Source organism: Apodemus sylvaticus, chromosome 7, assembly GCF_947179515.1.
Source record: "Apodemus sylvaticus chromosome 7, mApoSyl1.1, whole genome shotgun sequence".
Lineage (NCBI taxonomy): Eukaryota > Metazoa > Chordata > Mammalia > Rodentia > Muridae > Apodemus > Apodemus sylvaticus.
Window position 1 is genome coordinate 61,974,010 of NC_067478.1, and position 27,952 is coordinate 62,001,961.

The 27,952-nt window shown below is 47.9% G+C and overlaps 1 protein-coding gene across 27 annotated transcripts; it reads left to right on the forward strand.

The window, feature by feature from the left end:
• The first annotated feature begins 1,772 nt into the window (after positions 1–1,772).
• On the forward strand, positions 1,773–27,732 carry Tpm1 (tropomyosin 1). Of its 27 annotated transcripts, none has more exons than XM_052187939.1 (10): positions 1,773–2,041; positions 2,815–2,940; positions 3,148–3,273; positions 14,228–14,361; positions 16,480–16,597; positions 17,599–17,669; positions 18,432–18,507; positions 18,950–19,012; positions 19,289–19,358; positions 20,675–22,488. In XM_052187939.1, the coding sequence occupies exons 1-10, from the start codon at positions 1,928–1,930 to the stop codon at positions 20,755–20,757; spliced, it is 981 nt and encodes a 326-aa protein (XP_052043899.1). In that variant the 5' UTR covers positions 1,773–1,927; the 3' UTR covers positions 20,758–22,488. The 27 variants fall into 27 exon arrangements, with proteins under 27 accessions (XP_052043899.1, XP_052043890.1, XP_052043900.1 ...); XM_052187938.1 differs by lacking the exon at positions 18,432–18,507 and adding an exon at positions 17,924–17,999 and having other exon boundaries at positions 1,775–2,041; positions 20,675–21,172; XM_052187937.1 differs by lacking the exon at positions 20,675–22,488 and adding an exon at positions 26,889–27,732 and having other exon boundaries at positions 1,779–2,041.
• The last annotated feature ends 220 nt before the right edge of the window (positions 27,733–27,952 follow it).

A 27,952-nucleotide genomic window follows, 5' to 3' on the forward strand; every position in this document is an offset into this window, starting at 1 on the left:
TAAGGTTTGGGGACGGCCCTGCCCCCTCCTGAAGCCTCATTGAACCAGAAAAGATCAGGCTTCTCCTCCTTGGGGACTGAACTGAGATAAACTTAAAGAGGTACAGAGGAAAACTTCCTCCTGCCTTCAGCGCAGAGCTGACTGGTCCCTTTCCTCTGCAGAGCTCAGGCTATGGACAGCACCCTTTCCATAGGCTAACTTGTACCATGTTTTTAGCACCAACACCCAAGTGCCTGAGAGAGAGAGAGAGAGAGAGAGAGAGAGAGAGAGAGAGAGAGAGAGAGAGAGAGGGAGGGAGATTCCCTGTATGGACTCACTCGAGCAAGGAAAAGAGGAAAAGCTAGATCTGAAGGGATTTTAGGAATCCTCTACCCTCCAAATTTAGAGATGAGGAAAGTGGACTAACAAGATGGCTCAGCAGGAAAAGGAGCCTGCTATCAAACTCAAAGATCTGTATTGGATCAAACTCCCACGGGGTAGATAGAGCTGATTCTTTTTGTTGTTTTTGTTTTTGTTTTTTTGGATTTGGGTTTTTTGAGACAGGGTTTCTCTGTGTAGCCCTGGCTGTCCTGGAACTCACTCTGTAGACCAGGCTGGCCTCGAACTCAGAAATCTGCCTGCCTCTGCCTCCCAGAGTGCTGGGATCACAGGCATGCACCACCACCACCCGGCTGAAAGAGCTGATTCTTAAAGAGTTGTTCTCTGACCTCCACAGCCCGCCATGGCACGAGTGCACCGCCATGACCCACTCACCCCAATAAGTGAAGGGCTCTAGTGAACTCTAGTGAACGACCCACTCACCCCAATAAGTGAACTCTAGTGAACGACTAGAGTAAAACACTCAAATGAATAAATAGAGGGAAGCTACAGCATTGAAGCTGTTACAAATCACAGCTACACAGCTGCCAAGTACCCCCGTGTTAACAGAATCTAAACTCAACACACACACACACACACACACACCACCACCACCACCACCACCACCACCACACGACTCTCATAGGGGAGAAAAAAAACCCCTAAACCTCTACACAATTGACTCTCCCTCTGCCCTTTCCAAAGCACAACAAGGCAGATTTGGGCCCTAAGTCCCTAAAGTATTTTACTACCAACCCCCAGTTTGGTGAACCGACTTCAGACTTCCTGTGTGTGTCATTATGTCCATCATCAGGGGCAGAAAGATGGGGGTCTCAAGAATGTCCCCCACACCTTCCTCCACCTCTATTTCTTTGCTCTGGTTGAAATTCCCAGACCGTGAGAGCCCAGGACTTCAACTGGTGGGTGGGCTGAGAGCTGCCAGCAGGATGCAGCTGGCTACGGGAGAGCTCCCAGGCCCAGATGCGAGGTGCAGTGCTGTGACTGGCAGCCCCCGGACCTTACATGAGCACCCCAGGATCTGGAGGCCAAGTGAGACGGTGCGCACACACCACCTGCTTTGTTCCGGGGATTCCCGGTGGCTCCGGGCAGGCTCTTCTGGGGACCCTGACAGCCAGACGATGGCTCTGGGAGGTGGCTTGAGTGCCGGGATCCTCTCCAGCGAGGTCCGGGCGCTCTTTCCCAGGCGTGCAGGTTTAGAAATAGGACGGCCTCGCCCGGCCGCGGCCTCGGAGGCTCGGGTCCCCATATATAGTCATATCCACCGTCAACTGGGAGGCCGGCAGGCGGCAGCGAATGGGCGTGCGGCCCCCGCGGGAGGAGCGAGGAGGGGGCATGGGGCGGAGGCAGGAGACTGGGAAAGGGGGAAGGAGGAACAAGCTTTTCCAAAAAAGTATTGGCTGTCCTAAGGAATGCGGTCGCCCCCCTGGGAAAGTACATATCAGGGAGCAGCAGGCAGCTCCGCGCTCGCACTCCGGCTCTGCCTCCCCACCGCGCGCGTCTCCTCTCGCTCCTCTGCTCCGCTGCCTAAGGGCCCCTCGCCACCGCCGCCATGGACGCCATCAAGAAGAAGATGCAGATGCTGAAGCTCGACAAAGAGAACGCTTTGGATCGAGCGGAGCAGGCGGAGGCTGACAAGAAGGCGGCGGAAGACCGGAGCAAGCAGGTCTGCGCCTATCCCCAACCCCCAGTGCCCCAAGTTAGCGTCGGTAGCTCAGCCCCGGGACCCGAACCCTTCCCTTCCCATCCCATCCCATCCCCAGCCCAGGGTGTCCAGGGGCGCGCGTTTAAAAAAGAAAAGGAGAAGAAGCGCCAGAGTTAGACTGATTATAACTTTTCTGTCTCGCCTGAGGACGCTTGTGGCCCTTCTCTGGCTCCCACGGGCCGCGAGGTTCACTGAGCTCCCTAGAGAGGCTCTTGACTCTTAGGGTTGGGAATCGGTTTTGAAAGAGGAAGGGAGAAAGGCTACAAATTCCCGGGTTGCCTGGAGGGAAGGGCGGGGGAGCGGAGCAAGGCTCACGTCCTAAGGTGTCCGAAGTTCTTTGGACTTTTTGGTTGGGTAGAAAGAGCCCTTAACATGGGATGAAGACTTTGAAGGGAAGAGGAAAAAGTCACTGAATTATTTCCTAAGAACAAAAATGGGACAGAATGGGAGACTCAGATGAAAAGGTAGCCAAGCAAGGGCGTGTTTCTTCAATCCCTCAAATTGGGGACCTGAGTTTGCTGTCTTGGGCCGGAGCGTGTGGTCCCGAGGTGGGGGTGGGGTGCGAGATGAGTCACCGAGTGGCTCCAGCTCTGGGAGAGAGATTACCTGGGGTCCCCTGAGCCCCAAAGCAGCAATCCCTTAGCACCAGGGCCCCAGCCAACCTGGCACCCATTTGTTGTGTGTCTCACACCCGGTCCATGCCGGCCGCCCGCGCCCGCTCGCCGCTGCCCCAGCTCGAGGAGGACATCGCGGCGAAAGAGAAGCTGCTGCGGGCGTCGGAGGACGAGCGGGACCGGGTGCTGGAGGAGCTGCACAAGGCAGAGGACAGCCTCCTGGCTGCCGACGAGACCGCCGCCAAGGTACCCCGGGCGCGCGGCGTGGCACGGCACACGAATGGCTAACTCTTTCTCTTTCTCTCTCCCTCCCTGTCTTTCCCTCTCTCTCTCTCTCCCGCTGTCCCTGTCCTTTATGGTCTATGCACCCTCAAACCGCACCTTGCGGGATCACGCTGCCTGCCGCACCCCACCCCCTCCCCCCTTCCCCCGTACTCCACTGCCACCTCCCAGCTGGAAGATGAGCTGGTGTCACTGCAAAAGAAACTCAAGGGCACTGAAGATGAACTGGACAAATACTCCGAGGCTCTCAAAGATGCCCAGGAGAAACTGGAGCTGGCGGAGAAAAAGGCCACAGATGTAAGTGCACGCTCACACTGCCTCCCTCACCTCCTGTCCGCGTGGCCGCTCTGGGGGTCACCACAGAGGCTGCAGAGCAAAGGAAGAGGGTGAACCTCCTCCTGCAGGACACCTGCACACAGCCTGGCCGAGGCCCAGAGCACTGGATGCCGCCTCTGCTGCTGCGCACATTTCACATTTCCTTTTTTCCTCTTTTTCCTCTTCTTTACCTCCTCCCCTTTGGTTGGAGGTGGGTGGGTGCGAAGCTGAGAGCTGAAAAGGGGACTGCTGGAGGTGAACTTCTCCTCCTGCTGCTATAAAACCTCAGACGTGTATGTCATCACTAAGGTCTGTGCAAACCAGAATACCTAGTGTTCTTGTTTGCCCACCCCCACCCCCACCCCCACCCCAAGCCCCGGTGGTTTTCGCTGGTGAACCCAGTCTGAGTGGGTTCAGAGAGCCTGGCCTTTAAATGGACTCGTCCTTTGACTTGGGACGCTAAGCATGAGGGCTACTGTGACACTTTTTCTCACTAGGCAAGCCTTAAGACCTGCCCAGGGAAGATGATACTTGCTTGGGTCTGCAGTCTGAAACACTGGATCCAGAAAGTACGCAGGGAGTTATATATAGCTCAGCGCTTTATATGGCAGAGCGAGCTGGCTGCCCCCTGCCCGCCCCACCCCCACCTGTCAGCCCTCTGACAACCACCACAGAAGTACTCCCAGGGGGTGACAGACACAGGTCCAGCTCTGCTAAGCGCCCTCTCCACCCCAGAGCTAGCCACGTCTGTCTGCAAAGTCAAGCTGAGGGTCAGTTTTTCAATGCTCTGACTTCACACCCCTACATTCCACGGAAGAAGCCAATTAAGCCTAGAGGCCCAATTAGAAAAGAATTCCTTGGGAAGCTGATAACAATCCCAAGAATGTGTAAGCCGCAGAGAAAGTTACACCCAGAGGTTGGACCCCCAAATTCAGCAGCAGTTTGTAATTTTTGGTCGGTTTTTATTTATTTATTTATTATTTATGGATGATGTGTAAAGCAGATTACCCAAGGATTTTAAAATCTGCACGGGCCTTTGTATCATAAGCCTTTGAAAGGCTCGAGATTTATCTAGTGTTCTTGGTAGTGGTTCCCCAGACAACCAACACTGGAATCAGACAAAAAAAAAAAAAAAATTCAGAGACAATTACCTTTTCTGGAAAGGAGGCTTGGGGAAACATTGGTTTAGCTAAACCCCACGCTAAAACCTACCTGAGTTTATAAAAAGAACAACAAAAAGCCTTCAGAACTCTGAAACTGTATTGTATAATGTGGGTCAGATGTCTGCTTTGTATGTGCTGCATGGAGGATACACAGTCACCCCCCAAATCTCCTGCAGGACGTTTATTTAGGTTTTTCAAAAGAGCCGCTGATAGATCAAGGAGAGATATTCCATATAAGGAAAGGAATTCAGAGAATTTGCAGATAGTCCCAGTACCAATGGAAGCAGGAGGGGGGGACACTACTATAATTCTTAAGGGGAAAAGATAATAATTGTTGTAACTATGTAGTGGTAATCTTTAATAAGAAATTAGGGAGGGTGGCACTGGGATGGGGTGGGGAAAGTGGAAAAGAGACTATTTAAAGTCATCTTTGGGGGTGGAGCCAGGAGGAGAGGGAGGTTCTTAGAGCCAGTTTTGTTTCCTTCTATGAGCTGGAAAACTGTCTCTAAATATGGTGTGAGTGTGTATTTCTCTGTTTCTTTTGGTTAGTGTATTGATCATCTTTCTCTGTAAAACACTGTAAGTTCTTTTGGAGACTAGGAATGTTGAAGGAAGTTTGTGAAGACTCTTATATTTAGAGAGATCCCGACTCACTTGAAATAGCTAAGACTTGAGGGCAAGGCAGGTGTCACTAGAGGAAAGAGGTGGGAGAGAAGTCAGCCTCCTTGCTGTGTAGTGTTAAAAATATAAATGATTATTATTACGAAAAAACATTGTCCCAACCTACTTTTAGAAACTATAGTCCCGAAACAGTCCCCACGCCTACCCTCTACCCCCGCCACCAGTTTAAAAGGCTGCCTGTCACTTGGAAGCTAGTATTCCCAGAAATCTGTTTTAGATTTTTCCTTTTTCTTTTTTTCTTTTCACCTAAATGAGGCTGAGTCCTGTTAAGACTCAATTATCTTGGCTCTTTCCCCCAAATACCTGTGATGTAGCTGATTATTTACAGGATGTGAGTCTTCCTCCCTCTAGGTCTCCTTCCTAACGTAGTGACTCAGGCTTATCTAAACGCAGGTTTTCCCTTGAGTGAGTCACACCAGGATCTCTTCAGATTCGACCCAGCCACAGTGTTTCTTAAACAACCAAGGGATTCTAACCTGTAGCTAAACTACCGGTAGCTCTTCTGTAGGGACATCATCAGCATGAACATAATCTCTACAGAAACTGACTTTCTAGGCAGTTTAAAAAGAAAGACATTAACTTACTAGGGTGGCTGCTTACTGCACTGGCAAGTGACCAGTATGTTCCCTGGCTGCCCTTAGAGGGTTGTAGATGCCCTGCCTGGGTATCCTCAAGGTTGGAGGCAGATGGTCTGTGAGCTCTGGGGAGGATCAGTACCACCACTGCTTAGCGGGCCAATTGCTTGGAAACCAAGCAAGAGGCTCCACCTACCGGACTTGAGAGACCTAGCTGGAGTCCACAGGCTTTGCTTCTGCCGCAGAGACCAGAGGCGACTAGGAATTACAGAGGTGTTCCAGCTTTGGAAAACAGGCTAGACAGGGGTGTTTTCCTTTTCTACCTTTGTTTACATTCTCCACCCTGCACATTTAAACAAGTCCAGGACTAACTGTTTGACGAAAGTGCAGGATAAAAAGCCCAGAGACTTGACAGGCTTTTAAAAACAGCACAAGAAGGAATGGCAGAGATGGGTTCTTACAGATTGTGTCCATGTGACTTTCCAGCTGGTAACCAGAGGTTCTGTCAGAGGTTTCTGTGGTCGTGCAGACCGGTTCCTCAGATTCCAGATATCAGGCTGAATTGCCTGAGGTTGCACAGTTCATTATGGGGTCCAGACAAACTCCTGTGGTAGTGCATGTGTGTTTAATTACATAGTTTGAGTTCTTAAATATGTAAGGCATCGTTAAATGTTTTATATCATCTGATAATTGTCAACAGCCCTGTGAAGAGCCCTGTAGTATTATATTCGTTTTTAAGAGATGAAGCCCCGAGAAGTCATTTGTCTAAAGGCACACAGCCAGCAGAGACTTAAGAGCCAGATTCAAATCTAAAAAAAGCTGTACTTAGAACAGGAGATCTAACCACTATGCATTGCCAGCTAGTAATTTACACTTGGTGAAATAGTTTGAGTGCTGGGGTTCTTTTAGGCAGGATCCTGTATTCTGTTCTCTACAAGGGTCTTTAGGATATTCATATTTCAGGTTCCAAGTTCCTTGTTCAGACTCTGGGAAATTGAAATTACAGAGCGCTCCGAGCGGCCAGGAGTTGTCAATGCCTTTAGCATTAGGAATGATGATGTTCTTTACAACTATTAGAGTTTAGGGTACGTTTCAAAGTCTAGGTTTCTACCCTTAACTCAGCTTTAGGGATATCGGGATTTCAGAGAGCCCCAAATGGCCAGCAGGAGTCGCCATAGGCTTTAGCATCCACGTCCTCTACTTGGAGTCGCCCAGGTTGAGCGGAATGGATGCAAACGCCCTCCTGCGGTGGCCTCGCTCTAGGCAAAGCAGCCTAGAGCCAGCCATCCCCGCGCGCACGCGCAGTGGCTCCATGGGCAGCCAGTTCCCGGGGTCCACCCGGCCCCGCCCGCCTGCCCGCCGCGCCCGTCCCCTGCGCTCGCACACCCGCCCGCGGCTCTCTCTCTCGGTGAGGCCTTGGAGCCGCGACTTCCGGGCTGCTTCTTAGCCGCAGGGGGCGCCGGCGTTGTAAAGCCGGCCTGGGCGGGACGAACCGGACCTGGGCTCGGTAGCTGCAGCAGCAGCGGCAACAGCAGCAGCAGCAGCTGCAGAGCGCGGAGGCAGAGCACAGCCTCAGCAGCCGCCTCACCATGGCGGGTAGCAGCTCGCTGGAGGCGGTGCGGAGAAAGATTCGGAGCCTGCAGGAGCAGGCGGATGCCGCGGAGGAGCGTGCGGGCAGCCTGCAACGCGAGCTGGACCAGGAGCGGAAGCTGCGGGAAACCGTAAGGGACCCACCCATCACCCCGAGGCCCCCACGCCGCACCTGGCTCACCTAGGCCAACCGGCACCCGGCTACTCAGCCCTGCCCGTATATCTCCTTGGTCTAGAGTAAAAGCTCCAGAGAGGCTTTTACTCTCTTCTGTTGAGAAGGTTTTGGGGCGATCATGAAATGGGCCCCCGGGATGCGCACTTTGCGCTGCTGCCATTTATTAACTCATACTGAGGTTGGAAGGAGGCGTCCTCTTTGTAAAGACCAGTCCTTGGGGAGAAGCACTGGGACTTCGGGGCCTTGGGATACTGGACTTGTCTTTGTTTTTCCTGTTGATTCCTAGAAGCTGTTTTTCTATGGAGGTTAAAGACCTTAACAGGACCAGGTTCTGAGGAAAGAGCCAACTCTCATAGCCCTTATAGTCTTAGGTTTTTTAGCCCTCCCTTCGCTCAAGTAGATATCCCTCTACAATAGATATTCCTTTGTAAAAAGTTTTGGCAAAAGTTGGCCAAATATCAACGGCTACTGAGTATACCTTTTACCGGCTTTCTCTCCTCCTTGTTGAACATAGTACCTGGCTTCCTTTCTTCATAAGGCAAATGTATCCAGCAAACAGAAACAGGGTTTCAAAGGGGTATTAGATATTTGTTAGTCTCCAGTGTGTTTTAAAATCGAGGTATTCAAACACCTTGGGAATTTTATGACAAAAGAATAATAATACGGTGTCCAGCTGTGCTAAACAGGCACAGGACTATGCTGAATTGAGTCATTCCTTCTGGCTACGTGTTTGGAATGGCTGTATGGTGTCTTGCAAAAACTCCATAGCATGTTTTGTATAAAATACAGAGACCCAAGAGAGTCTTCCTAAGAGGAAGGCCTAACTAGAGGAAGTTTAAGATAAAAAGACAGATAAAGATATTCTTAAAACCAATAGGCAAAAGATAACTTTCAGTATTTGTTTGAGAGGGCTAGTTAGCAAAAGACCCACTGCAAAGGTCCCAAGGTGGCTGGTGATAGATTAATTCTGATCCGTGCCTAGCTAGCCACTATGAACCAGGGAGCTAAAAACAGGATGCAAGGACTGGGGCCCAGTTTGCCAGGATTTGAATCCTGGTCCATCTCCTCACTATCTCAGGACAACTGGTAGAGTTTTGGGTCCCTATGAGTAAACTGTGGTTAGTGTGTAAAGAGATCACAGTGGGGCTTAGCGCACGGAGATAGTGCAACTTAAGCCGCCCTGCTATTATCAGTGACCAGCACCGCCTTGACTAGCATTCTTTACTGTAATTGCTTGGCAAGGGCTCCTAAAAATGGCCCTACTCACTTCATTACCCGTAAATTTCCCCCATTTAGTGCTAATCAAGAATTACATTCTCAATTCGAGGAGGGGAAGTAGGCGGCCTGGAAGGGACTGGGTTGAGGAGGCAGTCCTACTGGGATTCCGATGGAGTCCCCTGGGACTCACAGTCTAGTGACTGGTGGTAAAAGGTACACGTGCTATTTTGTACATTGTTTTTTGTAACAGCATTTTCAGGCTACTTCGCTAAGGTCAGAGCTTTCATTCCTTTAAAAACTTTGGGTCTTGATTTAAAGCAGTTAAATCCTTTTTAAAGAAACGTTAACATGGCTTTCCCGGAATCATCTAGCAGGGTCATCGGTCAGGACCCCATAGCATCTTAGAGCCTGAGGATGAGCTCTGGTGAGCCACTTGCAAACTGCCTGTTGCTCCTGACTTTTAAAACTGAAACCTCCAAATGGACAAGGCAACTTAGGTAGTTATTAGACTTAGTATCTTAGGCTGTGGGTTAAGCTAGTGGTAACAGTTTCTCCTGGAAGCAAAGATTAAGGTTTAGTGACAAAGCCATGAGCCACTGGGGGAAAAACAATTCACTGTAGAGTTGGCCCAGGTTCAAGCACTGAGACTCAGGCAGACTTAATGGGCCCTACTAACCTGTCCGTACCTTGGAAAGAGCAAGTATCATTTACTTCCTCCTCGTTTTCCCAAGGTGTGTGGGCCCTTCAAAATCTTGGAATGAAATTGCTCTACTTGATGTAATGCTTGACCCTGGGTCTTGTGACTTAAGGGTTTGCTAGAGTGGTGGGGGTGTTTAATGTAGAGAAAAAGCCAACTCTCTTTCCAGCTTTCTGGGCAGAACCTAGCCGATGAGGGGACCTAGAGCTGCTTAATGGATCCTTTATTAATTATGGGAAATAACCAATTTTCAGAAATCCCCGTCCCTTTCCTAACTCTCAGCTTCTTCTGGAACCAGGAAACTGAGCATGCTCTGTGGCTACCTCGGTACTTGCAGACAGCCTGTGACTGAGGGTCCTCTGGGTTACCCCTTTCCCATGCAGTCACAGCAAAGGCACCTCAGTACCTTGCTCTGACTCCTCCTGCTACACAAACATGCCTCACAAATTACAGGCTTTGGCCCAGATAGAGGAGGCTGTGTTTATCTGCTATCCATGGGAGTGCCCTAATGCCGTCCTTGGGTGGTTTTTTCCCCCTTTCTTGACCATATAAGGGCAGAAGTTTAGCTTGGCCGTAAGTCACTTTGGTCCTACACAGCAAGCAGGGTGAAACTCTCTCTGTGTGACTACAGTTTACATGAAATAAAAGGATCTGACCTTTGATCGTTCCATGCCCTCCTCTGATTCAGTCAGGACTTTGGAAATATATTCCAGAGCATTGGTTTTTCAGAGTAAAGGATTTCCTTCTTTCTGTATTGGCTATAACATGTGAATTTCATGTAAACCTTAGACTTTATCCAAGTCTGGTTTGGAATAACATTTTTTCTGCATTGGAGTGGGGACAGCCTGACTTCTGCATTGTACCTTGTTGGGTAGGAGAATAGTCAGTCTGTGCCTGTTTTTCCTGAAGGTAGCCACTTCCTTGTTTGGGAAGGAGGGCGAAAGGTAGGAATGGTGAGCTTTAGGACTTCCTAGGTGGGAGCTGGGACTTCCATCTCACATGTATGAGCACTGGGTGGTTGTTTCATCAGGCAGGGCTCATAGTCCCAGCAACACAACAGCCTCTTTATGAGTAACATGCTGGGGTCCAGTAGCACTTCTGAAATAAAAGAAACTAGCAACTCCACTGGAAAGGCTTTGCTGGCAGTGTTGATGTAAGGGCCAGAAGACACTTAACTCACTGTACTAAGGGTGATTTACATACCTATGAATAGTTTGCATTTGGGGTCTTGACCCTCCCCCAAATGCCTTGTTATTTCTGTCCACTTCTAAATAATGGATGGGCATAGTACAGTGGGCTTATACTGACAGACAGCAATGGGTACTTAAGATGACTTGGGTGCTGTGATAGAGAGACCCTCAGGAAATATCTTAGAAATATTCACCAGGCCTCAGCCCTGGGTGGGGGGACCCAGACTGTAAATAAAAGTGACAGGCATAGGTCTATGGACACAGAACGTAATAATGAGGGCAACCCGTGCATGTAGTCTCTGCAGCTGAAATGCTGAGGCAGGAACGACCCGTCTAGACAACAGTCTCAAAATGGGGGTGGGAGAATAAGAAAGAGATGGGGCTTTAATTATGAAATCAAACTTGTCTTTTATCCTGAAAAAAAAAATCTTCAAAATTTCTATTAGACCAGCGTAAGAGAGGCCCCGGAGCCAGAATATAGGGTTTCTCCCCAAGAAGGTGGTCTGTTAGTGAATCCCAGGCGCTAACCTCAAATTGTCATCGTTGAGGGTTAGAGAGCAGTGTCCTTATGGGAGCTGATGGTTATGTACTAGGACACTCTGCCTTTTAAATACAGATTGAGGTGACTTGCTGATTTTCTTGCACTGACGGTTATGCTGATGGTAGCCAGAGTCTATCCATATACTCTTAAATTACTTGGGGTCCTGGGGGTAGGGAGATGGTAGAGAACCTTCTACTCTGGTATCTAAGAGAGCAAGTGAGAACCACTAGTCCTGAAGCTTCCGTAGTCTCATATTTAAGACGCCAAAGGGCTTGGGTTTCAGTCCTGCCTTGCCTTGCATTGATGGAGCATGTCTTAGCACTAGGTCAGAGCTCCTTCCCTCTGTCTTAGTAGAGAGTTTGCTAGGCAGCTCTTGCGGTTCCTGTCAGCTTCTTGGGTGGCGGTGGAAGAGGAGAGGAGCTTACCATTATGTTGTAGTTCCTGTCCCTTCGCACTGACCACCCAAATGGTAATCTCTAGGCACCAGACCTGGTAGTCTCTCTATTACATGCCTCGAGTGGGTTCATATGCAGAGAAGCGGGAAAGAACATGGGGTGTCATGGCCTCCCCAGATGCTCCCCCGTCCCAGTGATTCAATCCTGTCTCTGCCCATCACAGTCATCCTGTGAATGAGTACAGTCCTTAAAGTTTGGCTCCAGTGCAGGGAACTTAGAATTTGATGCTACAGAAATCTTTTAAAAATTCTACTCAGATTTCTCTGATTTTCCAACAGCTGCTGTAACAAGGATATTTACTATTATAGTAAATGATAATCATTTTATTTATGAAGCTGATAAGATAGGTACTTTTGAACATGGTCTGGGCATTCTAGAGGAATCCATGCAGGTGCTTCTTGGTGTTTTTTAAAAAAATGACTGAGATGATTTGTCTAATGTTGATCTTGCAGTAACTGTCCTGATGTTGGTCAGAGTCTAGCCATATAGGTTAGACTACTTAGGGCACTGGATATTGGGTGGTGGCCCAGAACTTTGCACTTTGGTGTCAGAAAAGAAAGAACCAGGTTGAGGGTGGGGGAGTTTGTAACCACCCATCCCAGTCGATATTCTGTTTTGGTTTTGGTTTTCGGGGTAGCTTTCTGTCCCCCACCCCCACCTCCATGTTTTAAAGAGGAATTGAATGTATACTAGAAATGAAACACATACAAGATGAAGAAATTTAACCTAACCCTGAACTATAGCCTTAATGTATATGAATGTGTGGTAATATGTATATATTTCCCATTAAAGAGGCTGGGAGATGGCTCAAGGGTAAAAGCACTTGCTGCTCTTATAGAGACTGAGCTGTGTTCCCAGCACCCACACAGCAGCTCGCAACCATTTGTAACTCCTGACTCCAGGTCCTAGACCTGGGACTCTCCTCCATGGGCACTGCAAGCACACATGTGGTACATATGCATACATGCAGACAAAACACTAATACACATACAACTTAAAAATTAGAAAAATTTTTTTTAAAGGAATGGTTTCTCAAAGGGAGTTCTCTGCCCTTAAGAAACTGGTTATTTCTGTCTCCCACAGCCTTCAAGGAAAAGCCCAGTCATTCACACCCTTCCCAGCTTGGCCCAGCTACAAGCTGGTTTCTGATAATGACTGACCCTGTGGACTGGTCCAGTTGTAGCCGTTCCTCCTCCAGTGCAGTTCACTGTTGCCCTGCTTCCTGCCGTGGGCAGCCAGTCACCACACTGTAGTTTTTTGAGATAAATGTGTCTAAAATGATTATGTATTTTAAAAAACACTGCAGTCTTTCATGGTGGTGGGAGGCACCCTGTTCATTGTCCTTTTCCTGATAAAACCTGAAGATCTAGATGAGCACGGGACTAAATGGTCTCATTCCTGTGACTCGAGGCCTTGACTGGCTTTCTTTAACTGCACGTGCATTCTCTCCTGAGCTTTGAAAGGTCCTGTTGTTTTAATTAGGGTGTTTTTGGTTGTTCAGCCCTGTAGACAGCTATGGAGCCCAGGCCTGTGTGGAGAGCTTATGATGCCTTGGAGTGTAAGCAACTTACAGTTCAGTAAAAACAGAGAGACAGCCCAGTGGCATGCGCTCTAAAGTGTGTGTTGCCATTGTTAGAAAATTGACTCCTAAATATCCTGAGGTCTCTTCAGCCTTTAACGAACATAGATGCAGAGTGGATGAGGATAAATAATTGCTATCTAATTAGCAAGGGCCACCTTCAGTTCCGGGCAGTCTGGGACCAGCCCCTATAGCAGTGAGGCAAGGATTCCCAGGCTCGGAGCAAAGGTACTTATGACAGGAAGCAGCCAGGTCCTGCCCAAGAAAGAAACACTTTCATTTAAACTTACATTCCAAATAAAAACTGTATCTGCCTCGCTTTTCTCCTTAGGCCTGTGAAACTTTTCTTGTAGCAACCTTGACTTTTAAGACATTCCAATAAGCTTAGGTCAAAAACCCTTGGGAAATTTATCTTGGGCTCATTCCAGGAAGGCTAGTTATTTTAAAGAGGTTACTTAAAAGGTGGGGCAAAGGGGAAGTTTCTAAGTTGTATGAGATCTCCATATGGGTATATTTTTGTTTGTTGGTTTGGTTTGGTTTGGTTTGGTTTGGCTTTTTTGAGTTTCTTGTTGTTGTTGGGTTTTTGTTTTGTTTTGTTTTTCTGGTATATGTTTTTTTAAACCACTGGATTTTTAAAACATCCAATTTCGTCATGAGGCTCCTTTGAGAACATAACTCAGAGAAAGGACAGCGTGCTGAAACTCTGCATTCCCACGTCTGGTCATCCTGCTGGTGACTCCATGGCTGAGCCTGGATAGGTCCTGATGTCTCTGTCCACACCTCCAGTGTCTGTGAGCTGGGGGAAGCTCCTGTTCACCCACAGCTGAGGGAGCCGTGGGAGCATGTTACGGACAGCCCGGCCGTCTGCTGAGTGTTGTTTCTACTGTGTATTTCCGAGCGTGATGCTCCCATGTGAGCACTTGGGTTAGTTGGGGCTTGTCATAACTGGAAGGTGGCTCACACCAGGGCCCAGACTTCCTGTCTGGAGCCAGGGCTTCAGTCCTGGCCAGCTTCTGAAGGTCCCACCCTCACTTCCTCCCCAGCTCTGAAGTGTCGTTCATTCTCTGCCTAGGCTGAAGCTGACGTAGCTTCTCTGAACAGACGCATCCAGCTGGTTGAGGAGGAGTTGGATCGTGCTCAGGAGCGTCTGGCCACAGCTCTGCAGAAGCTGGAGGAGGCTGAGAAGGCTGCGGATGAGAGCGAGAGGTCAGACTACACCATCTAGCTCCTGTGTGAGCGCGCACGCATGACACACAGACACGCACACCACGGAGGTTGGAGACATGGCTTAGCACTTAGCACTGCTCTTCTAAGGACCGTGGTCTGAGTCCCAGCCCCAACATAGTAGCTCACAACTGTCCGTAACTCCAGTTCCAGGGTGTCTGATGCCCTTTTTGGCCTCTGTGGGCACCAGGCATACATATGATGATGCATAGACAGGCATACACATAAAAAGATAAAACAATAGATTCACCAAGATGTCTCAGACCTAGGGGAAAGAACCATGGTAATCAGACAGGTAGAAGAAAAGACATAGATAAATCAAATAAGTGATATGCTTTAGATTTTGGGATGCAGCCCATCCTAGTGGGAAAAATTAGGGTGACAGAAACATGAGGCAGCTGGTCACACTGAGTCCACAGTCTGGCAAGGAATATCTAGTGCTCGACTAGCTTTTCCCCTTTTGTTTAGTCAGGGACTCTAGCCTGAGGAATGGTATTGCTCACAGTTAGAGCATGTCTCCCCACCCTCACTCACTAGCCCAGTCTAGAAGATCCCTGGCTGCTGTGCCCACAGGCCTATTTACTGCTGATTCTGGATCCTGCCAATGATCCGTTTTAACCATCACACCACACAACTAACCTCATTCATTCTGCAAGGCTTTTTTTCCCTCTGAACTCTGCCATGCAAACCACAAAGTGTGACATCATGAGACTAGAGCATTCTGTTGGGTGTGGGGTGGCACAGCAGAATGAACGCAGAGCAGTGCGGGCATGCCTCGTTCCTGCTGGAAACTGGGCAGGTGAAGGTCCGCGTCTCCACTACCACTTTGAGTGAACCTCTACTCTTTGGCACTGGGTATGAGGAATCGCTTTAGGGCTACAGAAGCTCATTAGCTAAAGTTTTCAGCTTGATATTTACGACGACCTAGTTTTTCTTTACTTGCCAGGAGCTCAGGGCTTCTTTAAGATGACTAATTGTGTCTTAGTATATCAAATAGCAGTAAGTAGTCTTGCGATTGACTTCTTCCAGCTACTGAACTTTCAAAGGCAGACAGACAGCACAAGACTAGAGGAAAAGGAATGTAGACCTTATTTGTTATGGCACCCTCTTCTGGCATCTGAGGGTACTGCATGCACATGGTACATATACATACATGCAGGCAAACACAGACACCAAGTGAAAAATCAATGTGTTTCAAAAATGATCCTTTACTAAAACTGCTTACTTAAATTTTGCTAAGTGAAACCCATTCATGGTTTGCCTATGCCGTAAATCTGTAAACTCTAGATCAGTGGCACCATGCCTTAACATCCGGTGTCAATCTTGCCTCCAACACCTGTTCATCCTCCATCCCTCTCTTCTTCCCTTTCTCCTTCCATCCCTCCCTCTCTGTCTTTCCTTCTTTCTGTCTTTCCTTCTGTCTTTCTGTCTTTCCTTTTTTCTTTCTTTCCTTCTTTCCTTCTTTCTTTTCTCTCCTTCCTTCCTTCCTTCCTTCCTTCCTTTCTTTCTTTCTTTCTTTCTTTCTTTCTTTCTTTCTTTCTTTCTTTCTTTCTTTCTTTCTTTCCTTCTGTCTTTCTTTCTTTCTTTCTTCTTTCTTTCTTCTTTCTTTCTTTCACCTTCTAGGCAGGGTTTCTCTGTGTAGTCCTGGAACTCACTCTGTAGACCAGACTGGCCTCTAACAGATCCACCTGCCTCTGCATCCTGAGTGCTGGGATTAAAGGCAGTGCCACCACACCCAGCTCTTCATCCATTTCAATCTACAGTCTCCCTCAGGAAGAGGGAGGAGGTGGAGAATCTCTACTTATAACAAATAAAGCATGAAGCCTCCCTCATTTCCATGCCTCCCAGACACCAGTGGCATCCTGGCATAGCACCTTCCATTTAGGGTTCGGTGACCTGGAAGTTTCACCACTACCCTCAAGATCTCACTCACAGCAAACAGAGAGAAATATGTGTCTTTTCTGGAAAATCTTGCTCTGTCTTTGGAAAATAAATGACTCCCTGCTCTCTCTTGGCCGGCCATGTGCGTGGAGCCTCCTGTTCCACAGCAGTGACAGTCTTCTCTCCATCTTGGGTCTTCCTGCTTGTCTATCTTTCCAGAGGCATGAAAGTCATTGAAAGCCGAGCCCAAAAAGATGAAGAGAAGATGGAGATTCAGGAGATCCAGCTGAAAGAGGCGAAGCACATTGCTGAGGATGCTGACCGAAAGTATGAAGAGGTCAGTTTCCGGGGCCCAGAGCCTTACCGAGTCCCAGCCATGGCTGCGGGGAGTGGGATGCTCTCTGGGTCCCTGGGTGTAACAGTCAGCTTCCCCGGTAGAAGTGGGTGGTTCTGAGAAGCAGGATTCCTTTACCCGCAGAACCTGGTTCTTAGTGTGATAAGCCAGCCAGTCATCTGCACCGGGAGGAAAGATCAATACTCCTCCACCTCCTAAAGGCTGGGACAGAAACAACTTTAGCCAGGAGAGGTGGGCGCTTAGGAAAGTAAGCTATCCTGTTGTGGTATAGATGTTTCAGCCCAGACATTGTAGAGAACATGGACCACACAGTTCCTTGGGAGATTCGGAGAGGCTTCTCCACGGTGGTGGAAATCCTGTTAGCAGAGGCTCTGCAGTAAAGGGGTCCCTGGCGTTGTCCACATGACAATAACCTGCTAAAAGCCACAATGACTGTAGGTTCCAGTTGGTTCTTGTGGCTTTTTGTGTCTTCTGTATTTCCTCCTGGCTGTCTGACACTGCCCGGTGGAACTGAGCTGCCTCCAGGGAACTTTTTCTCTAGGGCTGCACATCTGACTGTAGATTTGACCCTGCGGGCCTCGCACTGGCTCCTGCCTTCCGCGGTGCAGATCTCTGCGTGGTGCAGGCCTTGGGTTTATTTGTGGTGCTCTCTCGGCAGCCCCGTTCTTTCAGTCTAAAATGCCTCCTTAATGTCTCGTCATCCTGCTATTTTTAAGATTGCGGATTTTATATTTCTCTCATTCCGAGAATTGGCCTGGGTGCTTTGTAATTATCTAGACTCCACCTGGGAAGAGCTAACCATTCTGGTCTTGGTAAGAGGGGCCGTGGTGCCGAGTGAGAGCTGCCTGTCTTTACTCTAGGGAAAGAGGAGCATTCCATTTGCAGACAAGAAGCCCTAGAGCCAGTGCATATGATTTCTAGAACCACCCACTACACGAAATGTGCCAAGCCCTTAACGGTCTGCCGTGTTTCCCCTGCTGCAGGTGGCCCGTAAGCTGGTCATCATTGAGAGCGATCTGGAACGTGCAGAGGAGCGGGCCGAGCTCTCAGAAGGGTAAGAGGGCCCGTTGCTACCACGCGTGGGGGTGCCGCAGAGCAGCTGACTAAACAGCATGGCCTTCAGGCAGCTGCTCATCTACCCACCTCAGCTCCGGGCTCCTTGTGCGCTCGCTCAGTGTGATACGGATGAGCCGTGAGCGTGGAACACGGAGGAACCACGTGGGGTGTCTGTGAATGCGTGTGGCACTGCATGCCTTACCTGCACTGATTTTGTGAATGGCCTTGTGCATTTCCTGTGTCCACTAACAGCCAAGTTCGACAGCTGGAAGAACAGCTAAGAATAATGGATCAGACCTTGAAAGCATTAATGGCTGCAGAGGATAAGGTACTGATGGCTCACGTATAGTTTTTAGGTTTAACTGCATCCCAGACAGCTTTGAGCTTCCAATGCCTACCGGTCAGTTTGGTGTAATGACTGGACCTTCGCTACACCCTCTGCTACTTATATCTTGCTTCAAGTGCTTTCTCTTGGTCCTTTATGCTCTTTGTTTTTCCCTTCATAAATACTCCAAGGGGTGGCCAGTAAGAAGCCAAATTATCACACCGAGGAGATGCTGGATTCGGTCTCTCTGCCCCTCCACGGATGGAAGGCAGAGCCGCGGCAAACCCAAGCTCTTCCTCCCTGGTGATTTGGCTTCTCGAAGGCGGCACTCTGGCTCTAGGACTCCGTTTTCATTTTTTCCCATCCCTCTCCTTTTTTTCTCTTCTCGTCCCTTGGGCTTCTCCCACCCTTTCTGCTTCTGATCGAAAACATTAGCAAATGTGCCGAGCTTGAAGAAGAATTGAAAACGGTGACGAACAACTTGAAGTCACTGGAGGCTCAGGCTGAGAAGGTAGGCCAGGAGCATGGAGTGGGGAAGACATCTTTTTAGGAACTGCTCAAAAGAGGCCCTGGTGGTGACAGTAACGGCACAGGAGGCATTTCAGCAAGGGACAACATTTTGAGACAGTTTTCTAATGGTTATTGGATAGTAGCATTTTTATTTTCTTTTTTAAAAAAAAAAAAAGGTTAGCAGAGAATGTATCTTATGTTGGGTAAATCACCAATTTAATTTAAACAAAGTGCCAAGTGGATAAGTTATCTCATTCTTATCCCATGTAAAGCAATAGGCAGGAAAGCAGAGAATGCATTGTAGTGTGCCATGTGATATCTGAGGTTCTGTTACCTGCTAGGAGATCCCAACATCTGCTGGTTGGGCTGGCACGTTCCTTGTGTGAGAAGGCGTGAGTGGGAGAGCCACAGCCTGACATCTGGACTGCTCTTTCTAATTACAGTACTCTCAGAAGGAAGACAAATATGAAGAGGAGATCAAGGTTCTCTCTGACAAGCTGAAGGAGGTAATGTGAGAGAGAGAGAGTGCGAGCCTGGGGAAACTGGCTGGGTTGTGATTAAAGCTCTGTGGAGTGGGTAAAGCACTGTCATTTGGAGGTGCACCATCCAAGACAGTATTCTTGGAGTTCGTGGAGTTAGCTAGCTGCTGTCGCTCACAGTAGGGACTGAACCTGCTATCTCCCGGAACGTACACACTTGAGTTTTGCCCTCGTTTTCTCTATATCTGTAGCTACTGGATGGGATCTCCCTGACCTTGACTCAAATGAATTAAATCATTACAGGCCGAGACTCGGGCTGAGTTTGCAGAGAGATCAGTCACCAAATTGGAGAAAAGCATTGATGACTTAGAAGGTAAGATCTTTCATATTTTAAATTCAGTCCTGTGGTTGACTATAACTCTCTTGATAAAGCAGTCATCCAATCCGAGGGCTTCCACTGAGATATGCCTGTCTATTGTCACACTTCCTGTCTGTCCTCCAGGGTTCTCATCTGTTACGCTGAAACTCTTGGACCGGAGTCCTCAGTTCTTGGGGTGACTTAGTCAGCTGCCAGATAGACAGCTTCTGTCTAATTTCTTGTACTTCAGTTGTGGGCCTGGGCTGCTTTTCACTGAGTGAAGCAATTACAGATGAATGTGACTCTGGTTTTCTGTATCTCTGGCAATATCTCCTAATTGTCAGAACAGTGCGGATTTGTTTTAGATGCAGCCCATCTTCCAAGTGTGCCCCCAGAAGAAGGACTTGATTTAAGTCATTCATTGGCAAAATATTCCATATTTTGAAAGGGTAGAGGGCAGTGAATGTCAAGAATACACTTAAGCATTTCTCAAACACACACACACACACACACACACACACACACACACACAATAAAACAACAACAACAAAAAAAACCACATACACCATACATCACGGGCAGAAGGGGTTGGAGAAAATAAATAACAACTAAAAGCAAGATGTGTGAGAGAAGAAAGACGGCGTGTGGGTACAAGTTTGCAGTGAGTGGCAAACACAAACCCCACACCATTACAGAAACTAAACTACAGACAAGTCCCAGTGGTAGCCCCAACATGGCTGCCTTTGCTTTTCAAGCATATGGTACTAGCAACAGGTGGCTTGAAGGGGAGGGCCACAGGAATAGTTTAAGTGCCACCAAGAAGTCAGTACCCCTGGTCTGGCTTGGGATGGAAGTGAGTGGTTTGCAGATAGCATTGCAGACTGTGAGAGCAAACTGAACTTGCTCCCTTTGGCTGCTCCTCCCCAGAGCTTACAGCTGCCGACGGCTGGCTACTCTGGTGTAATTCATTGACAACTTTGTAAAAAGAAAGCTAGCTGTTCCATGACCCACCAGGAGAGACAGACTTGGTGGGTGTCTAGGATTCAACAGTTCGTTGGAATTACCCCTCCTCAGTGTTGTGTTTTTCATATTGGGTCATTCTTATTTTATTTTCTAATGGGTTTTTTGTTCTCTTTGTTTTTGTTTCAATTTCTTTAAAAAACAAATCGCACGCCTCCCGCCTTGGCCATCTGCTGCGGCACCACCCCCTTCATGCACTGCCCTTTCCTTGCTGCCGCATGGGGATGGCGCCCGCGCCGCCCCTGTTCACCCTCCATCTCTTGACCATTCTCCATGCCCTTGCACCTCTGCCCTCCACTTCCTGCTCATAGACGAGCTGTACGCTCAGAAACTGAAGTACAAGGCCATCAGCGAGGAGCTGGACCACGCTCTCAACGACATGACCTCCATGTAAATGTCCATGCACCCGCCTGCTTGCTCCCTCATCCTCATGCTTGTGTGATGACCTCACCGTGTCTCCCTTCTCCGTCCGTGGTCTCCATCTCTGCACCTTTCCTTGATTCTCTTGCATAACCTAGTATAGGTTGTCTTTTTCATATTGTACTAACAAAGGCCAAGTGGATTCAGTCCATGCAAACCATTCCAGGATCCTTTTATTCCAGGTACAACCATTGCAGATGCTAGCTTGTTTCTGCAGAGAGATGAACTGGACTCTGAATAGGCCCTGAGTATCTCCCTTTAAAACCTTAAACCAGACTCTAGTAAAACTAGGAAGCCATGATGCAGTGGTGCAGGAGGTTAGGAAGAAATACAAGTTTGTTTCCTGTGATTCTTTGAGGTACAGTATGGTCGTTTTCAGTTAAAACGGCAAGTTTAAAGTATCAGATTACTGAGGATCTGAAGGAAAGGAACTGGGCAGTGACCCAGTAAAAATCTCTCCTTCCCTTGTTATGAATTCCAGAGCAGGGCTGGGCGTGGAGGTACATGCCTTTTGTCCTACCGTCTGGAAAGCAGAAGCAGGTGTATCTCTGAGTTTGAGGCCAGACTGGTCTCTAGCAAGTTACCGACCAGCCAGGGCTACATAGTAAGACCCCGTCTTAAAGAAAAGAAAGAAAAGAATTGAATTCCAGAGCAAAAATGGTCTCCTGAGGAATCAAGTCTTCTATTTGATATGTTTATGTTGGATGAGAATAACAAACCCCACAGTAAATGCTCACCACAACGTACGTCAGAGAAGCAAGAAATAAAACATTTATACAATATGAATTTGGAAGTTAGTGGTCCATATTTTACTCTTGTGAGGCAGTAATAGTTGCTTGGGGAATCCTCAAACACAGAGAGCTAATTTACATATTACTAACTGTCCTTGCACCACTTGGGAATCTAACCCCTGGAGTGTTTCTTCTCTGTGTCTCTAACCCTGCTGGGTTCCATCAAAGCTGGGAGTGGTATTCCTCTAACCATTCAGAAGCATAGTAACTTCAGGAGCTGCTACATGTGCCTGCTACCTGGGAGGTTCCGGGCATCCTGTAGAGACCTGGCTGTCACCATAGAAACAAGGGCCGGCCTCTTCTCCACCATTAATAAAGGAAGGGTGGAATCAGCTTATGTCTAGTCACGGTCCTCCGGATCAATAAAATGGCACACTCCACAGGGAGAACTCTTGAGAGTGATGGAATGCCCCAGAAGGAGGATTTAGCTTAAACTTTTGTTTTAAGTTCCGTGTATGGCCCTTCCTCGAGGATGGCCCAGGCCAGCCTTGGTCCAGGCTGCTGAGGAAGGCCTGTCCAGGGGCAGCCGGCGGTGGTGGGATTTACCTGGCTTCATACCTGCTTGCATGTCAGACACTGCTATCATCTGTTTGATTTTCTTCCTTTCCCCTTTTCCATTGCTCCACTTGTTCTCTTTTACCTTTTATTTCACGCAGATAAGTTTCTTTGCTTCACTCCTCCCAAGACTCCTTCATCAAGCTGGATGTCCTACCTCTCTGAGCTCTGCATCTGTCTGCTCTCCAGCTGACCCAGGTTTCTTTTTAGTGCCCACCCACCTGAGGGCCAGGCACAGACTGTGCTTTCTATTGTACAGAAGCAATTCACCCAGTGTAAAATAAACACTGTACGCCATTCCTGCTTGCTATTCTTTTTCTCCTTATTTATTGGCATTTTCGTCTCAACGCTCAATAAAACTATAGTTCTGCTTCGTGCATCTCGGGGTTCTTTTTTTTTTTTTTTTTTTTGGAACATTATATACCATCAGGGATTTTTAGAGTAGTAGTTCCATGTACAGCTTTTTTAAATGCTACCCACACCTGTGCCCCTCCGAGTTGAGGTTTACAGGGCTGGAGTGAGGCCGGGTAGCTATGGCTTTAGGAGGTGTGATGGTTCTGAGATGCGCTTTAGAGTCAGCACCTCCACAAGAGCAGATGGTGGGAGTCAAACCCTGGTTTGAGCAATGTTTTCAGACTCTGCCAATAGTGTAGTTAGGGCCATGGCCCCTCTTTGTGTCATATGGAGATGACTCTGCCTAGTTAAGTAATGGAAGCCAGTGTAGCCATCCTGAACTCCATGCAGCAAGGGTGTTGACATACTGTGAGGAACTGGGATTGTAGCATCATAAGTCATGGTTCTGCCTTTTGTAGCCCAGAGATGAGTTGGAACTTCTATTTTTCTTTAAATTCATTCATTACACAGACACCTTCATTTTGAACACAAAAATGACATTATAGGGATTCTAGGTATTACTATATTTGAGTCGTATTTTGTTTTAATGTTCTTAAGAACATCCTGTGTTCTGCCAATATTGTGCTTCTATAAGACAAGTTTCCCCTCCCCCCTTGTATATGCTCCACTGCAGATAATTCAATGACATCCACCAAGGAGCAAGCTTGATTTCAGTAACAAACAGCAGTTCCATAGCTTTTATTTCAGAACTAGGACTTTAAATCAATGTGGGCTCTAGCTCCTTGCTTCTTCCGTCAGCCTGGCTCTGTTCTCCAGTGTTTTAAAGCATGAGTGACCCTCATCTGTCTCCTGTATGGTACTCGTTAGCCTAATAGGGCTGCCATACCACTCTCAAGTAAATTTGAACAAACTCTGAAAATAGTCGTTTACTCTGAAGTCTTCAGAGCAGAGAGATTTAAAAAAAACAAAAACAAAAACAAAAAACAGAAAAACAAAGGGTCTGAATTAAAATATTTTAGTTAGTGGCATAGCGGGCTCTAATTTTAGGATCTAGGCAGAGTCACTCTGCTGAAGGCTGCAAAGGCTTCTACATTTTTCTGATTTTTCCTTTCCCTGTTGCTCCATTGGCCTGCTTCTCACCATGATTCAGGAATCTGGTTCTTTTTAAAATTCAGACTAACAGCGATGCTCTTTCTGCGTGATCTGCCACAGTGGAAGCAAGACGCTTGGAGTTCTGCCGAGCTGTCATTCATGCGTCCTGGGGCACAAATTTCTTGGTTCTCCCAGACATTTCTCAGACTTTCTGTGAGTGTTCACTGCGGGAGAAATGGGAACAAGCGGATCGTAAAAGCAGTTCCCAAGTAGCTTAAGGCGTGTGCGCAAAGAGCTTAGATAGCAGGCTGAGGTTATCAGGAATCTGTTTAACAGGCTTCTGGTTGCACAAAGACCAGCCTGCATCAGCAACTCTCCCAAGAGCCTCAGTTGGCCCAAACCAACTGCACTGCTAGCTCTGAGAGCGGAGGCCTCAGGACAGCTGGCATCTGTGCAGAACAGGAGGATGAGTACTTACAAAGGTGTCTGCCCTCGGGTCACCCCAGTCCACCGGCTCCCCTGCAGCTAGAAGGAACAAGGCCCAAAGTGGGTTGAGATGGGGAGCGCTGAGGTGTAAGCTGAACTCCTGGCTGGTCACTGGATTCTCCAGTGTCCTTCTATCTAGTGGCTAAACATTTGGGTTCTGCAAACGGGGCATCTTGTCTGATGCTCATGGAGGCCGTTTCCCATCGTGATGCTGTGGGTGTAGTAATGGGGTTTCTATTTTGCAACCTCTTAAGTATGTGGGAGACACTGGAAGGTAAGCAGGGTATGAGAGGAGCTGAGCTGGGCGTGCTCTTTGTCCTGTATAAGCTGGCCATGTGTGGGAACAGAGGAATGGGGTGAGTGTCCTCTGGTAGATAGCGTGTGTTTTGAGCCAACAGAGAACAGAAAGTTTCACTGGGCGCTGCCTGGAGGAGATGAGAACCGAAAGAAGTTTTGAATATAAGTTAAGAGAAAAGGCATGGGTTGAATGTAGCTCTTCATAGTACGCAGCAAACATAAGGACCACAGCAGTCTGCCTCACCTTCTACCTTCTACTTATGGGAGGAAGTTGACGAACCACTCCATTTCCCAGTGAGTACTGGTGGTTGACCAGTAGGCAGTAGGGTTGTTAGCTCTCCAAGATCATCAAGTAGAAGGTCCAGGTCCATAGTCACTGTCATTCAAAGCAGTCACACATGCCAGCTTCTCTACTGTGTCTTACCTGTCACGGGGTGTCCCCTGATCATCAGACAGCAGAGTCCTGTGGTGGACTGCTTTGCCACCCAAATAGGTCTCCAGGCATTACATAAAGTTTGTATCTCACTAGGCAAGTATGGAGGTTTGAGAGGGTTTGGTTTTTAGGGCTTGCGGGGTTCACAGACCACAACGTGAAGTCAGAAGATAACTTGTAAGAGTTGGTGTTTTCCTTCCACTGTGTAGAACCCGGGCATCCAACTCTTGCATCAGGCTCTGCGACAGGCACCTTTGCCCGCTGAGTCATCTTCCTGGCCCGGTTTTATTTGCTTTATGCATGCCGTCAGCGCCCCACATGAATGTCATCCTCTTGAAGCACACAGATAAGCTCTGAATCAGTGTGGAGTGGAGATAAATGCTTGTTTGCTGTGGGTCACACGCTATCGAAGTCAGGTTCAGCCTTTGTGTGTGCCTTGGTGTGGGGGATGGGGACGGGGTGAGGGGGAGCTGGAGAGTTGTCTAAAACTGTTCCACGGGGCAGAAAAGGTAGCACCAGCTCAGCAGCACCCTGAGCAGAGGGGGCAGCAGAGACTGATGGTGTCTGATGATCAGGGGACACCCCGTGACAGGTAAGACACGGGATGAGTGTACAGAAGTGGACTAGTCAGAGGCTCACCTAGAATCTCTGCTGAGCTCCAATAAGACATGAGTGGCTGGAGCTGGCCTCCGGCATGGCCTCAGTCCCCATATCTGTTCCTAAACTACACATAACTGAGTTCACTGGGTGGCTTTAATGAGATGCAAAGGGAGTGTTGGTTCCTTCCTGCATCCTGCACCTCTTTACCTCTGTTCCAAGTCAAGGAAAGAATCCGGCCCCTCCTTTATTCTGCCAGGCCTTGCCCTGCACCCTTGGGGGCACAGGGCAGAGGGCCTAGGGTCAGGTACACAGTTGCTGTCCTGTGTATTGTGTTCCCAATCTGTTAACCATCTCTCACTGACTCTAGCTAACCTCTTCCTTCTGCCTCTTCTTTTCTGCTAACCCTTGCTGACCTGTCCAGATCAACTCTACCATCAACTCGAGCAAAACCGTCGCCTCACTAACGAACTAAAGCTGGCCCTGAATGAGGATTAAAAACTTGGGCCAAGTTCTAGGAATGGAGCCCATGTTCAGAAAGTCTGTGACTCACAGGGTTAAAAGGTTTTTACTTTCTGGAGAAATGGGAAAGAAAGGCATTGGCTGGAAGGCCTGCCTAGCCTGCATTTTCCTCTGTATAGCTTCATTAAATCCTCAGTAACCAAGAAGTTTTTATGATATGTATATGTGAAAATATTTATACCAATCAATTCAGCACTTCCTGCATCCTCTTTGAACTGATTGATAATGAGGACTCCTCATCCCCCCCTTCAAAAAAGAGGGAAATTTTTTTTTCTATTTCCTCTAAACAGCTGAGTCCTGCTTTAAATGTCTCTTACAAATCTGTATTCCTAACCTCTTCAGAACATGTATAGTGTTTGAAATGTTATTCAATGTACCTATGCTTGGGCAAGCTAGCTTTTGCACACAGGAGCTCATACCAGAAGTCCCTGGTTGAAAGGTATGCTTTGTTACATTTAGCGGTGTTGGAGTCTGCTAAGGGTGTCGTGCTAATAAGTGGGATACTGTAAAAATACTAAGAGAATGTCCTAATGAAGTGTGCATGAGATGTGTCGATATAACCATTTGTGAGCAGTAGAAATAAACCGTTTAAAAAGTAGTCAGAACCTTCCTTACGCCATCTTTGTTTGCTGTTTTCTGTGATCTGGCAGATCTTTAACTGCCTGTAACTTGGAATCCCGTGCTGGTATTAACGTCTTCAGTTTGTTTAACAGTGCTCTAGCTGTATTTGGTTTTTGACCCTCCCTTGTTCCCTGTAGCACGCGGTGGGTGAGCCTTCACCGAACACACCCTGCACGTTTACGTCAGGGTGGGTTGCAGGTGTAGGTGCACCCGGGGCCTTGTGTAGATGTGAGTGATGTCTAAAGCATGTTAGTGCCACTCATCTGTGTGTGACTGATGTTTGCTTACTAAATGTACAAACCACTACCGAGTGCGAAGCTCGGCTACTCATGACTCAATTTTCTAATCCCATCACAGAGAAAGTGGCTCATGCCAAAGAAGAAAACCTTAGTATGCACCAGATGCTGGACCAGACTTTACTGGAGCTAAACAACATGTGAAACCCTCCTTAGCTGCGGCCACATTCTCTCATCCCCCTCCTCCCTGTTGTTTAATTTTGTCTTTAAACACATGCTTACCGTGAAACCCCTTCAATGCATTTTTTTTTATATACTTCTACCACTGTCACTGAAACATCTGCAGAGAGCCAGCTAGGGTGGGGGGTGGGGAAAGACACCCAGAAAGGCAAGCCCGAGGCAGGGCACTTATTATTTAAATGTGCCATTTCCCAGGTTGACATTGCCACACTTCATAGAGTTTAGGCATGCAGTTTGCTTAGCCAGTGTAGGAAGCCTCACAAAAACAGAAAGATTACCAGTCAGAGTGCCAACGGAAGACCAATGTTGTTGGAGACATCCAGGTGCGGATTGGTGCTAATTTAAACAAAAGGGCCCCTGAGGTCTTTTGTTCAATATTATACAATTTAGATTTCTGTCCAACACTAATTTATTTTGTCTTGAGTTGTACTTCGAGAAGAGGTATGGGTTTCTTATGCCCGTGTCCCTTGAAGTCAAGGGTTGGAAAGCCACTTTGGTCTTGTGAGAGTCCCATTCCTTCCCAGCTGATGTGCTTGCAGCCCCTTCCAACTCAGCGGGGAGAGCACTCAGTGCGTGTTGCCCCTTCCCAGTTCTCCAGGTCAGGACAAAAGATCTAGGCACTACATATGTAATTGGTAAAGCAAAGGCATTTTCATAAGAGTTATAACTATGTAAACATTGTATAATGATATGAAATAAAATTCACATTTAGGACATTTTCTAAATCTGGTGGTCCTGTTGTTTGTATGGTTTTGTTGTTATTTTACCTTGTGAACTTGGTGTGACTGACCTGCCTGCCTTCGTGAGAGTTACTAATGGTGGTGGTCCGTGGAACCCGGACCCCCGGCTAGCCTCTCAGCAGTGATTTAAGTGGTAACAGGCAGGAAAAGTCCTTTCCAAAAACCATTTTTCGTGTTACCGGTGTAGTTCCAAGGACCTTTCACA

Excerpts from the sequence above, each read along its gene's own strand:
- Tpm1 (XM_052187939.1), top strand. The coding sequence starts at position 1,928 with ATGGACGCCATCAAGAAGAAGATGCAGATGCTGAAGCTCGACAAAGAG. Across the intron at positions 2,941-3,147 it reads CCGACGAGACCGCCGCCAAG|CTGGAAGATGAGCTGGTGTC; the intron begins GTACCCCGGGCG and ends GCCACCTCCCAG. Across the intron at positions 18,508-18,949 it reads TGGAGGCTCAGGCTGAGAAG|TACTCTCAGAAGGAAGACAA; the intron begins GTAGGCCAGGAG and ends TTCTAATTACAG.